At 55.1% G+C, this 12,227-nt stretch overlaps 1 protein-coding gene across 1 annotated transcript in view; it reads right to left on the bottom strand.

Annotated features, from left to right (window-relative positions):
- Positions 1-10,409, bottom strand: part of WDR90 (WD repeat domain 90) — a 105,918-nt gene extending 95,509 nt beyond the window's left edge. The window contains exons 1-5 of the mRNA XM_043493410.1: positions 10,270-10,409; positions 4,950-5,079; positions 1,290-1,476; positions 789-887; positions 493-572 (exon numbers count right to left, since the gene is read on the bottom strand). Of these exons, the coding sequence (XP_043349345.1) occupies positions 493-572; positions 789-887; positions 1,290-1,476; positions 4,950-5,075 (492 nt within the window). The 5' untranslated portion in view covers positions 5,076-5,079; positions 10,270-10,409. The remainder of the gene's footprint in view (positions 1-492; positions 573-788; positions 888-1,289; positions 1,477-4,949; positions 5,080-10,269) is intronic.
- Between the last annotated feature and the right edge of the window lie 1,818 nt (positions 10,410-12,227).

Below are 12,227 nucleotides of genomic sequence, written 5' to 3'. Positions count from 1 at the left end.
TTTGTCAGTGCTTCACTTTGCAACATTAATGCTCGTTCAATGTAGTTTTTTGTACAGCATATATTAGGGTTTATGGACTCAATCCTGCTCCGATTGTAATCAATGGGAGAGGGACAGAGCCCCAAATTTTTATGGGTTTCAGAGTAGCAGCCGTATTAGTCTGTATTCGCAAAAAGAAAAGGAGTACTTGTGGCACCTTAGAGACTAACAAATTTATTAGAGCATAAGCTTTCGTGAGCTACAGCTCACTTCATCGGATGAAGTGAGCTGTAGCTCACGAAAGCTTATGCTCTAATAAATTTGTTAGTCTCTAAGGTGCCACAAGTACTCCTTTTCTTTTTCCAAATTTTTATATGTATTGCCATAATGTATATATAATTTGCAATATGGCTGAGTCATAGTTCCAGAAATATTCATAGCTTTTGATTTAATTGTACCATATAGCTGCATAGTTGAATTATTGAATGAATGGCCCTGGGAAATTCCAAATACCTTGGCATCTGGGTCAAAGCTCTCTAGTGGAGAGCCAGGAACTGGATGCAGTGGAACTGTTGCTCTAAATGAACACTGTCCTGTGAAGAAACAAAGACAGAATCAGCATAAAGTCTGAAGCCTTCCTGTAGTGAAATCACTCCCTGAATGGAAAAACTGTGCTATCTGCCCCCCATATAATCCAGCTTTCTAAAGACAGCAGTAGGTATTATTTGACAACAGAAGTGAAGCTACAATGAAGAAGCTTTGTGAGAGCAAGAGGTGGATGTGAACACAGTATGAATTCTACATTGCACCTTCCAGCAGAGGTAGAAGGTCCACAACAGCCTGACCAAGAGCCACAGTCTTTTCTTCCTTCTGCTTCTTCTCCTTTGGTAAAACTTCAATCACAGTCACTGGGGAGGGAAAAACATAGAATCTGGAGATGTTTCTCAATCACCCTTAAAACAGCTGGAAACAGTGAGATCATTCAGGGTGCTTAAAAAGTGTATTAGCTCTTAACCAGCACTCCTACTTGACTCCCCAGTGACTGACGGGGATAGAGTAGCTGAGCGTTTCCCACAGCCAGTGCTCAGACTTCATTCTCAAGCAAGTCCTGGTGGATGAGGATGAGAATAGAGTACTGTATCTGAGAGTTCCCCACAGCAATGCTTCTACTCCATTCTCTAATGAGTGACTCCTGCTAGGAGCAGATGGGATGGAATAGTGAGAGCTCCCCACGGCCAGAGCTCCTTTCAATTCTCTAGTGATTCATTCTGGGAAAATATGAATGGATAGTTAGAGTGACAGTTACTTACAGAATAAGGGTTTGTGTGCAATGTCATCTAGAGAGTTTGGCCCATCAGAGTTGTATTCAAAGCTAGTAGTGAAGTTATATTTCACTGTCCCATCTGAAGAAACATCAATTTTCAGGGAGTCACCCAGGATAACACCGTTATACTCTGCACGCACATAGGTCACTGGAGTGTCTCCTTTGACACCTTTCTGTCAAACACAAACCAACAATAGGTTAATTATTTTATTCTACAGCAAAAAGCAGATTTCAAACTGCTCACAACCAGAGCTGTCCACAGAAGATGGTTGAGCTAAGGAATGTTTGTTTGTTTTTCCAGTTACTCCACATTCAAGAATGGGTTTATGATTAAAAGTTCTAGTCTCACTGAGATTTCACCCTTTTTTCTCCATTCTATTCCTCTGCAGCACCCCAGAGGTTACTAGCACCAAGCTGTGGTAGGGGCATTTAGAAGTAATAGTCTTCATCAACATGGAGGAAGAGAGACAAGCATAACTACACTGACTTTCATCCAAAAGGGTAACACAATAATAATAATTTTAAGAAAGGTTCTGATTTTTGTAAACAACTGAGGAGGTAGCTCACAAATGGCATGGCTGTGTTAATATGAAATTCTAGAATACTGTATAGCTAAAGAACTCCTTGAAATCTAGTGAGAATTTTAGCAAGCTTTTTGGAAATATTAGGATTCTATAGATTCATTAACTCTACCTAGTAGCTTTCAAGAAGGGTACAGTTTTTAGCATGTGTTTACCAGTGTTCTTAAACACAGGAATATAGGAAATTCTAAAGTATATCAGACCAATAGTCCATCTACCTTGCTAGCCTTTCTCTGACAGTGGCCAGGAGCAAATGCCTCCAAAGACATTGCAAGAAATGATGAGGTGGGCAATTATGACATAACCTCAACACAGGGGGAAAAAATTTCCTAACCTTCTCAAGATAGAGGTTGGCTTATTCCCTAAAACACAAAAGTTGATATCCTCACCAAACTTTTCTTTAATGCTTATCCATATAAGCCAAATCTTTATTTGAATCCTGCTAAGCAATTTTGCCTAATGATACCTCGTGGTAATGAGTTCCATGATTTTACTGTGCATTGTGTAATCAATATATCATTTTATCAGTTTTAAATTTGCTGTTTTTCCGTTTCATTAAATGTCTCCCTATTAATCCATTAAGAGAAAGGCTAAATAGAAGTTACCTTTTCTATACCATTCATTATTCTGTATTCCTTTCTCATGTCCTCTCTTATTCATCTCCTCTCTAATTACACATTCCCAAATTTCTTCTATGTACCTTCATCTGGAAGTTTTTACATATCTCTTAACGTTTTGGGTTTTTTTGCCCATCTCTTAGCCCTCTCTATACTTGCTATTTTCTTTTTGAGAGGGGGTGACCAGAACTGAAGTATTCCAGTTCAGGTTGTACCACTGGTTTATATAATAACATTATAATATTTTCAGTATTATTTCCCATCTCATTCCTTTTTATACTTCCCTACTGCACAAAGACTTAGCAAGGATAAATCAATTAATGCATGAGAGGTATTTTGATACTATGTTATAAATGCCTAGACAGATAGCTAGATGCATTCCAACATTTTATTTGCTTTTCTGACAGCTGCTATATAATGAGCAGAGTTTTTCATTGTGCTGTCCACTGTGACACCCAGGTCTTTTTCTTGAGTTATTACAATTACTCTAGACCACTGTTTCTCAACTGTGGCCACTGTGGCCTCATGTGGCCACCAGGGGGTTTCCCTGTGGCCATGGCAGTTTCCCGGGGTGGGGGGAGCATCAGCCCCATCCCCTTCCTCCCTGTTGCTCCTGCATGCACGCCTCTCTAAAGACACGGGTGGGACACACAAGGCTTAAGGGGCTAGGAGAGGAGGCAAGGGGTGGGGGTGAGAAGGTGAGCGGTGAGCCAGCAGCAGGGTGAGGAGGTGGGCGGCGGAGGGGGGAAGAGGGGGCTGGCTGCGAGTGGGGGAAATGAGGAGGCAAGAGGCAGGCGGGGGGGGTAGGAGGCGAGCTGCGGGCCTGGGGGAGCCTGGTGAAGGAGTAAGGAGGCGAGTGGCGAGCCAGCAGCAGGGTGAGGAGGCAGGTGTGTGTGGGGGGGGAAATCTGGCTGCGAGCGGTGGAGGGAGGAGGTGAGCAGTGAGCCATGAGTGAGCGGGGTGTTCTCACCGTAGGGAGAGGGGTGTCTGTGGCAGGGGAGTAAGGAGGTGAGTGGCGGGTGTGAGAGGCGAGTGGGGGACTGAGGAGGGACACAGGAGGCGAGCGGCAGGCAGGAGGTGAGGAGGCAAGCGGTGGGTGCATGGGCAGTGGGTAGAGCCCCCTCCTTTGTGTAGGCTAGCTGCCGACTGCACCCCTTCCACCGCGCCCCCACCCCATGGCAGCCAGAACGCCAAGACTCCCTGCACCCCCTGCAGCTGGAGCCACAAGCCCCCATCCGGAGAAGCCCTGAGTGTTTTCCCCCCCACACCTGCCCAGAGGAGCCCTGGGCTGACCGAAGCCCAGAGCACCCCTCATCCAGAGGCACTCCAGGTTGGCCAAAGCCCCGATTCCCCACACCTGCCCAGAGGAGCCCTGGCCAGCCGAAGCCATGCCTTCCCTCCCCTCCTCAGACCCAAGCCACTCAAATATGTTTTTCATTATTATTTGGACTTCTATTATGTCAAAGCATTCTTAAATTCATTTCAGAATTGTTATACAGACAACCACTTTTACCAAAAAAGCAAAAGAAACAATAATAAAAAGACAAGAACGTGCAAAGCACCTTATTTATGTTTCTATTCTGTTAGGTCCAATAAAGAATAGAGATAACTGCATTATTTTTATTACTGAGTCTGAAAACAAAAACCCAAAACCTTACATAAATAAATTACAATGATTTGGATGTATATATGTGCATATTACTTTATTAACTTTAGGAAAAATAAATAATGTTAGGAAAAAGTGTCAGTGCTGCCACTAGCAAGAGTAGGTGGCTGCACTCTGAGGCCACCAAAAAATATGTTATGAGAACCCCAGAGTAAGGACAGCCAGGAAAGTAATGTGACACATAGATTTCATTAATGGTCAGATTTTGATTTTAGTAAACTGGCACAAATTTCAATTGAGTTATTTGAGATTTACATTACTGGAACTGAGATCAGAATCTTCCCACATATCAGGGAACAATGGAGGGGATTTTAAAAAAACTTTTTTATAAGTATTTGTCTCTATATTATGTTGGTGATGGAAAGAGGGTGTGGAATTCAAAACAGGAGTATAACCTATATCGTGCATTGCTTAGAAAACTCTGTTGTAAAGATACTGATAGTGATGCAGGAGGAGGCATGGCAGGCCACATTTCAAATTAATGTTCACGCAATGCAATATTCCTGGATCGGCTGTCGATGGGGATTGAACCCAAGATTTTTGGACCAAAAAACAAGACCCTTTACTCTACATATGGACTAGCCACTACAGGGGAACAGAGAGGTATGCTGTGTAAAGATGGGTTATGCTGAGGTCCTGGTGTCATTACAGATTGCTCAGGAGTGTTATGTTCTCATACCAAGTTTTTGAAGGGTTTACAGTATAAAAATTCATGCCCACCCCATTTACTAAACCAGATATATTTAATGACAGACAAGCTGAGACATTTCAGAAGCCTTTACCAGGTCACATCCCTCGAACACTGTGATCTGTACCGGTTTGACTGGGGACAGAGATGCCTCAATGGCAAAAGGTGGAGCCAGTATAAGGGATCCTCTTTTACTAGCCTGCCCAGAAAGAAGAGCCATGTCTCTGCAGAAATAAGGAATGAAAAAAATTAAACATACCAATACTCTTTCTTCTGGGCTCTGTTTTGCAGTAACTCAGCACAGCCTCTTGTTATGCTCTGAGAGGCACTATTCCTTGTGTTGTGAGCTCTTCTACCTTCTCGAAAACTACCCCCTCTCCCAGCTAATCAAATTCAAAATAATGGAAATGATACACAGAAGCAACACGTTCAAACAAGATTCAAGACCCAGATGTTGAAACATCACAAAATGCACATGGTTTTACTGATCACACAAACACTTTTTACAGTTCAGTTTCCTTCAGTGTGAAGCTCAAAGTGAAAAACATCTTATGGAAAGCATAAACCCAATATGGTACAGGACGGGGAGCATGTCAAACGTTTGTGTGATGGATCTAGCTATGGAGGGAGAGTGGAGTGAAGAGATCCCCAAAGAAGGGCAGGTCCCAGGGAAAGGGATACCCAGAGCAGGGGCAGTTCCCAGAGAAAGGGATACTCAGAGTGTATTGGGGGGTGAGTTCCTGTGGCAGGGGATAGCCAGTGAAGCAGGGAGGGAGGGGATACCCAGAGGCAGTTCCCAGGGCCAGATGTGGGGGGGAGAGGGGACAGCAGCGGGGTGGGGGGGGAAGTAGTTCCCAAGAATGGAGATAGCCGGGGTGGGGGGGGGAGTTCCTGGGGAAAGGAGAGGAGCGGAATGGATACCTGGTGGGGGGTGCAATTCCCAGGGAAGGGGACAGACGGGAGAGGATACCTAGAGAGGGCAGTTCCCAGGAGGGGGGAAAGCTGTGGAGGGGGACAGTTCTCAGGGCAGGGGACAGGCGGGAAGGCGGGGATACCCGGTGGAGGCCGGATCCCGGGGCAGGGGGATTCCCAGAGGGGGAAGTTGCTGGGAGGAGGGGGCGGGGACAGCTGGGGGGGCAGATCCCAGGGCAGGGGACGGGGGGGACGGGGATACCCGGTGGAGGCCGGTTCCCAGGGCAGAGGGATTCCCAGAGGGGGCAGTTATCGGGAGGAGGGTGTGGGGGACACTTGGGGGGGGCAGTTCCCAGGGCAAGGGACAGGCGGGGGGGTGGGAATACCCGGTGGAGGCCGGTTCCCAGGGCACGGGGATTCCCAGAGGGGGCAGTTCCCGGGAAGAGGGGAGCAGGGGACACTTCGGGGGGGGGCAATTCACAGGGCAGGGGACAGGCGGGGGCGGGGTACCCGTTGGAGGCCGTTCCCGGGCAGGGGGATTCCCAGAGGGGGCAGTTCCCGGGAAGAGGGGAGCAGGGGACACTTCAGGGGGGGCAGATCCCAGGGCAGAGGACAGGCGGGGGGGCGAGGATACCCGGTGGAGGCCGGTTCCCGGGGCAGGGCGATTCACAGAGGAGGCAGTTCCCGGGAAGAGGGGAGCAGGGGACACTTCAGGGGGGGCAGCTCCCAGGGCAGGGGACAGGCAGGGGGGGCAGGGATACCCGGTGGAGGCCGGTTCCCGGGGCAGGGGGATTCCCAGAGGGGGCAGTTCCCGGGAAGAGGGGAGCAGGGGACACTTCGGGGGGGCAGTTCCCAGGGCAGGGGACAGGCGGGGGGGCGGGGATGCCCAGTGGAGTCCGGTACCCGGGGCAGGGGGATACCCAGAGGGGGCAGTTCCGGGGAAGAGGGGAGCAGGGGACACTTCAGGGGGGGCAGTTCCGAGGGCAGGGGACAGGCGAGGGGGGCGGGGATACCCGGAGGTGGCCGGTTTCCAGGGCAGGGGGATTCCCAGAGGGGGCAGATCCTGGGAAGAGGGGAGCAGGGGACACTTCGGGGGGGGGCAGTTCCCAGGCCAGAAGACAGGCGGCGGGGTGCTGGGATACCCGGTGGAGGCAGGTTCCCGGGGCAGGGGGATTCCCAGAGGGGGCAGTTCCCGGGAAGAGGGGAGCAGGGGACACTACGGGGGGGGGCAGTTCCCAGGGCAGGGGGATTCCCAGAGGGGGCAGTAGCCGGAAGGAGGCGGCAGGGGACAGCTTGGGGGGGGCAGTTCCCAGGGTAGGGGACAGGCGGGGGGGGGGCGGGGATACCCAGTGGAAGCCGGTTCCGGGGCAGGGGGATTCCAGAGGGGGCAGTTCCGGAAGGAGGGGGCAGGTGACAGCTGGGGGGGCAGTTCCCAGGGCAAGGGACAGGCGGGGATACCCGGTGGAGGCCGGTTCCCGGGGTAGGGGGATTCCCAGAGGGGGGCAGTTCCCGGGAAGAGGGGAGCAGTGGCCACTTCAGGGGGGGCAGTTCCCAGGGAGGTGACAGGCGGGGGGGCGGGATACCCGGTGGAGGCCGGTTCCCTGGGCAGGGGGATTCCCAGAGGGGGCATTCCGGGAATAGGGGAGCAGGGGACACTCGGGGGGGCAGTTCCAGGGCAGGTGACAGGCGGGTGGTGTGGCGGGGACACCGGTGGAGGCCAGTTCCCGGGGCAGAGGGATTCCCAGAGGGGGCAGTTGCCGGAAGGAGGGGGCAAGGGGCAGTGACAGCTGGGGGCATTTCCCAGGGCAAGGGACAGGCGGGGGGCGGGGATACCCGGTGGAAGCCGGTTCCAAGGCAGGGGGATTCCAGAGGGGGCAGTAGCCGGAAGGAGGCGGCAGGGGACAGCTGGGGGGGCAGTTCCCAGGCAGGGGACAGGCGGGGGGGGCGGGGGCACCCGGTGGAGGCAGTTCCGGGGCAGGGGGATTCCCAGAGGGGGCAGTTCCCGGGAAGAGGGGAGCAGTGGACACTTCAGGGGGGGCAGTTCCCAGGGCAGGTGACAGGCGGGGGGGCGGGGATACCGGTGGAGGCCGGTTCCCTGGGCAGGGGATTCCCAGAGGGGGCATTCCCGGGAATAGGGGAGCAGGGGACACTTCAGGGGGGGCAGTTCCCAGGGCAGGTGACAGGCGGGGGGGGGGTGGGACACCCGGTGGAGGCCAGTTCCGGGGCAGAGGGATTCCCAGAGGGGGCAGTTGCCGGAAGGGGGGCAGGGGACAGCTGGGGGGGCAGTTCCAGGGCAGGGGACAGGCGGGGGGGGCGGGGACACCCGGTGAAGCCGGTTCCGGGGCAGGGGATCCAGAGGGGGCAGTTGCCGGAAGGAGGGGGGGGGACAGCTGGGGGGGGCAGTTCCCAGGGCAGGACGGGGGGACGGGGATACCCGGTGGAGGCCGGTTCCAGGGGCAGAGGATTCCCAGAGGGGCAGTTATCGAGGAGGTGTGGGGGACACTTGTGGGGGCAGTTCCCAGGGCAAGGGACAGGCGGGGGGGTGGGGAATACCCGTGGAGGCGTTCCCAGGGCACGGGATTCCAGAGGGGGCAGTTCCCGGGAAGAGGGGAGCAGGGACACTTCGGGGGGTCAATTCACAGGGCAGGGGACAGGCGTGGGGGGCGGGATAACCCGTTGGAGGCCGGTTCCCGGCAGGGGGATTCCCAGAGGGGGCAGTTCCCGGGAAGAGGGGAGCAGGGGACACTTCAGGGGGGCAGATCCCAGGGCAGAGGACAGGCGGGGGGGCGAGGATACCCCGTGGAGGCCGTTCCACGGGGCAGGGCGATCACAGAGGAGGCAGTTCCCGGGAAGGGGGGCAGGGACACTTCAGGGGGGCAGCTCCCAGGCAGGGACAGGCGGGGGGGGGCAGGGATACCGGTGGCGGCCGTTCCGGGGCAGGGGTTCCCAGAGGGGCAGTTCCGGAAGAGGGGACAGGGGACACTTCGGGGGGGCAGTTCCAGGGCAGGGACAGGCGCGGGGGGGCGGGGATGCCCAGTGGAGTCGGTACACCGGGCAGGGGGGGATACCCAGAGGGGGCAGTTTCCGGGGAAGAGGGGAGCAGTGGACACTTCAGGGGGGCAGTTCCCAGGGCAGGACAGGCGGGGGGGGCGGGGATACCCGGTGGAGGCGGTTCCCTGGGCAGGGGGATTCCCAGAGGGGGCAGTTCCGGGAATAGGGGAGAGGGGACACTGGGGGGGCAGTTCCCAGGGCAGGGGACAGGGGTGGGGGGGGGCGGGACACCCGGTGGAGGCCGTTCCCGGGGCAGGGATTCCCAGAGGGGGCAGTTGCCGGAAGGAGGGGGAGGGGACAGCTGGGGGGGCAGTTCCCAGGGCAAGGGACAGGCGGGGCGGGGACACCGGTGGAAGCCGTTCCCGGGCAGGGGATTCCAAGGGGGCAGTAGCTGAAGGAGGGGCAGGGGACAGCTGGGGGGGCAGTTCCCAGGGCAGGGGACAGGCGGGGGGGGCGGGGACACCGTGCAGGCCGGTTCCCGGGGCAGGGGATTCCAGAGGGGGCAGTTGCCAGAAGGAGGGGAGGGGACAGCTGGGGGGGCAGTTCCCAGGGTAGGGACAGGGCGGGGGGGGGGGATACCCGGTGGAAGCCGGTTCCCGGGCAGGGGATTCCCAGAGGGGGCAGTTGCCGGAAGGAGGGGGAGGGGACAGCTGGGGGGGCAGTTCCCAGGGAGGGACAGGCGGGGGGGGCGGGGATACCCGGTGCAGGCCGGTTCCCGGGGCAGGGGGATTCCAGAGGGGGCAGTTGCCGGAAGGAGGGGGCAGGGGACAGCTGGGGGGGAGTTCCCAGGGTAGGGGACAGCCGGGGGGGGGCGGGGATACCGGTGGAAGCCGGTTCCCGGGCAGGGGGATTCCCAGAGGGGCAGTTGCCGGAAGGAGGGGCAGGGGACAGCTGGGGGGGGCAGTTCCCAGGGCAGGGACAGGCGGGGGGGGGCGGGACCCGGTGGAAGCCGGTTCCGGGGCAGGGGGATTCCCAGAGGGGGCAGTAGCCGGAAGGAGGGGGAGGGGACAGCTGGGGGGGGCAGTTCCCAGGGAGGTGAGCGGGGGGGGCGGGGACACCCGGTGCAGCCGGTTCCAGGGCAGGGGGATTCCCAGAGGGGGCAGTTGCCGGAAGGAGGGGGCAGGGACAGCTGGGGGGGGCAGTTCCCAGGGCCGGGGCCAGGCGGGGGGCGGGGATACCCGGTGGAGGCCGTTCCCGGGCAGGGGGATTCCCAGAGGGGCAGTGCCGGAAAGGGGAGCAGGGGACAGCTTGGGGGGCAGTTCCCAGGGCAGGGGACAGGCGGGGGGGGCGGGGACACCCGGTGCAGGCCGGTTCCCGGGGCAGGGGGATTCCCAGAGGGGGCAGTTGCCGGGGGTTCCCCGCCGGGTGCCCATGACGGGGGCAGACCCAGTGCAGGGGAAGGGGCCACTCCTGGTCCCGGGGGTACGGGGCCGCGAGCGGGGGCTACTCACCGCGTACGACTGGGACGGGGAGGAGCGAGTCAGGGCACGAAGCCTTCCAGGGGCGCGTCCTCCGTAACCGTAGCAACGGTTCCTACTGCTGCGCGTGCTTCGCCCCTTTGCCCGACCCGTAGGGCACGTGACGGTGTGTGCTCGTCAACTCTCCAGCCCCCGCGCTTGTTGTGGGCAGCAGGGGGCGGGGAGCCTCTCTCCTGAGCCGGGGCTGAGGCCCAGGCGGCCATTTTCGTTACTGGCGCAGGCGGGCTCCAGATCCCTGGGCAGACTGGCCAGTGCCTTCATTGGCGCAGATCAGGACCTTGGTTCCAGCTGTGTGGGGCCCCGAGGGGTATAACCTCACGCAGCCTAGGGTGCCAGGGACATAACCCCCCCCCCCAGCCCCTTCACTCCCTTTCCTGGGGCGGTGTGAGAATAATGTGCCAACTGATTGCCTGAGCAATGTGAGCACAGACCAGACCCTTTGTCTTCAGGACACTGAAATCAATCAGGTTTCAGAGTAGCAGCCGTGTTAGTCTGTATTCCCAAAAAGAAAGGAGGACTTGTGGCACCTTAGAGAGTAACAGATTTATTAGAGCATAAGCTTTCGTGAGCTCACGAAAGCTTATGCTCTAACAAATTTGTTAGTCTCTAAGGTGCCACAAGTCCTCCTTTTCTTTTTGTGAAATCCATCAGGTTCTTAAGAGAATTCCTTTGTTCTTTATAATAAAGTTCAAGAATCACCTCTGGGCTCAGCTTCACAGTTACAAAAATAGGAATAAAACTACCTCTGTAGCATAGAAAAATTCACACGCCAAAACAAAAGACAAGCTAACGCATTTCCTTGCCCTACTTAAAATTTCTGTGGTTTTAGATGTATTTTTCTAGGTATATTTTCAGGAGATGTTGTACCTGCTTGGCTTCTCCCTCTGTCCAGAGAGGGAATAACAAAAGAGCAAAAACCAAATCCTTCCCTTCCTCCCCCCCCCCCCCGCCCCCATTTGAAAGTATCTTTTTTCCTCATTGGTCCTTCTGGTCAGATACCAACTAGGTTATTTGAACTGCTTAACCCCTTACAGGTAAGGTGATTCAGTACATCTGCCAAGCAGGGATTTTATGCTATCCTTCCCTCTATATTTATTACAACAGTAGAATGCATTTTGTTCCCCATTTCAGCAACAATCACCTGAAGTATCAAACAGTGCCATACAAATGTAGGGCTTTGGTCCAGGAATGGAACTATTGGCATTTAGATCATAGAATCATAGAATCATAGAATATCAGGGTTGGAAGGGACCCCAGAAGGTCATCTAGTCCAACCCCCTGCTCAAAGCAGGACCAAGTCCCAGTTAAATCATCCCGCTAGGGCTTTGTCAAGCCTGACCTTAAAAACCTCTAAGGAAGGAGATTCTACCACCTCCCTAGGTAACGCATTCCAGTGTTTCACCACCCTCTTAGTGAAAAGTTTTTCCTAATATCCAATCTAAACCTCCCCCATTGCAACTTGAGACCATTACTCCTCGTTCTGTCATCTGCTACCATTGAGAACAGTCTAGAGCCATCCTCTTTGAAACCCCCTTTCAGGTAGTTGAAAGCAGCTATCAAATCCCCCCTCATTCTTCTCTTCTGCAGACTAAACAATCCCAGCTCCCTCAGCCTCTCCTCATAAGTCATGTGCTCTAGACCCCTAATCATTTTCGTTGCCCTTCGTTGTACTCTTTCCAATTTATCCATATCCTTCCTGTAGTGTGGGGCCCAAAACTGGACACAGTACTCCAGATGAGGCCTCACTAGTGTCGAATAGAGGGGAACGATCACGTCCCTCGATCTGCTCGCTATGCCCCTACTTATACATCCCAAAATGCCATTGGCCTTCTTGGCAACAAGGGCACACTGCTGACTCATATCCAGCTTCTCGTCCACTGTCACCCCTAAGTCCTTTTCCGCAGAACTGCTGCCGAGCCATTCGGTCCCTA

Source organism: Dermochelys coriacea, chromosome 10 (genome assembly GCF_009764565.3).
Source record: "Dermochelys coriacea isolate rDerCor1 chromosome 10, rDerCor1.pri.v4, whole genome shotgun sequence".
Taxonomy (NCBI): Eukaryota; Metazoa; Chordata; order Testudines; family Dermochelyidae; genus Dermochelys; species Dermochelys coriacea.
This window is presented reverse-complemented; position numbering and strand designations above follow the sequence as displayed.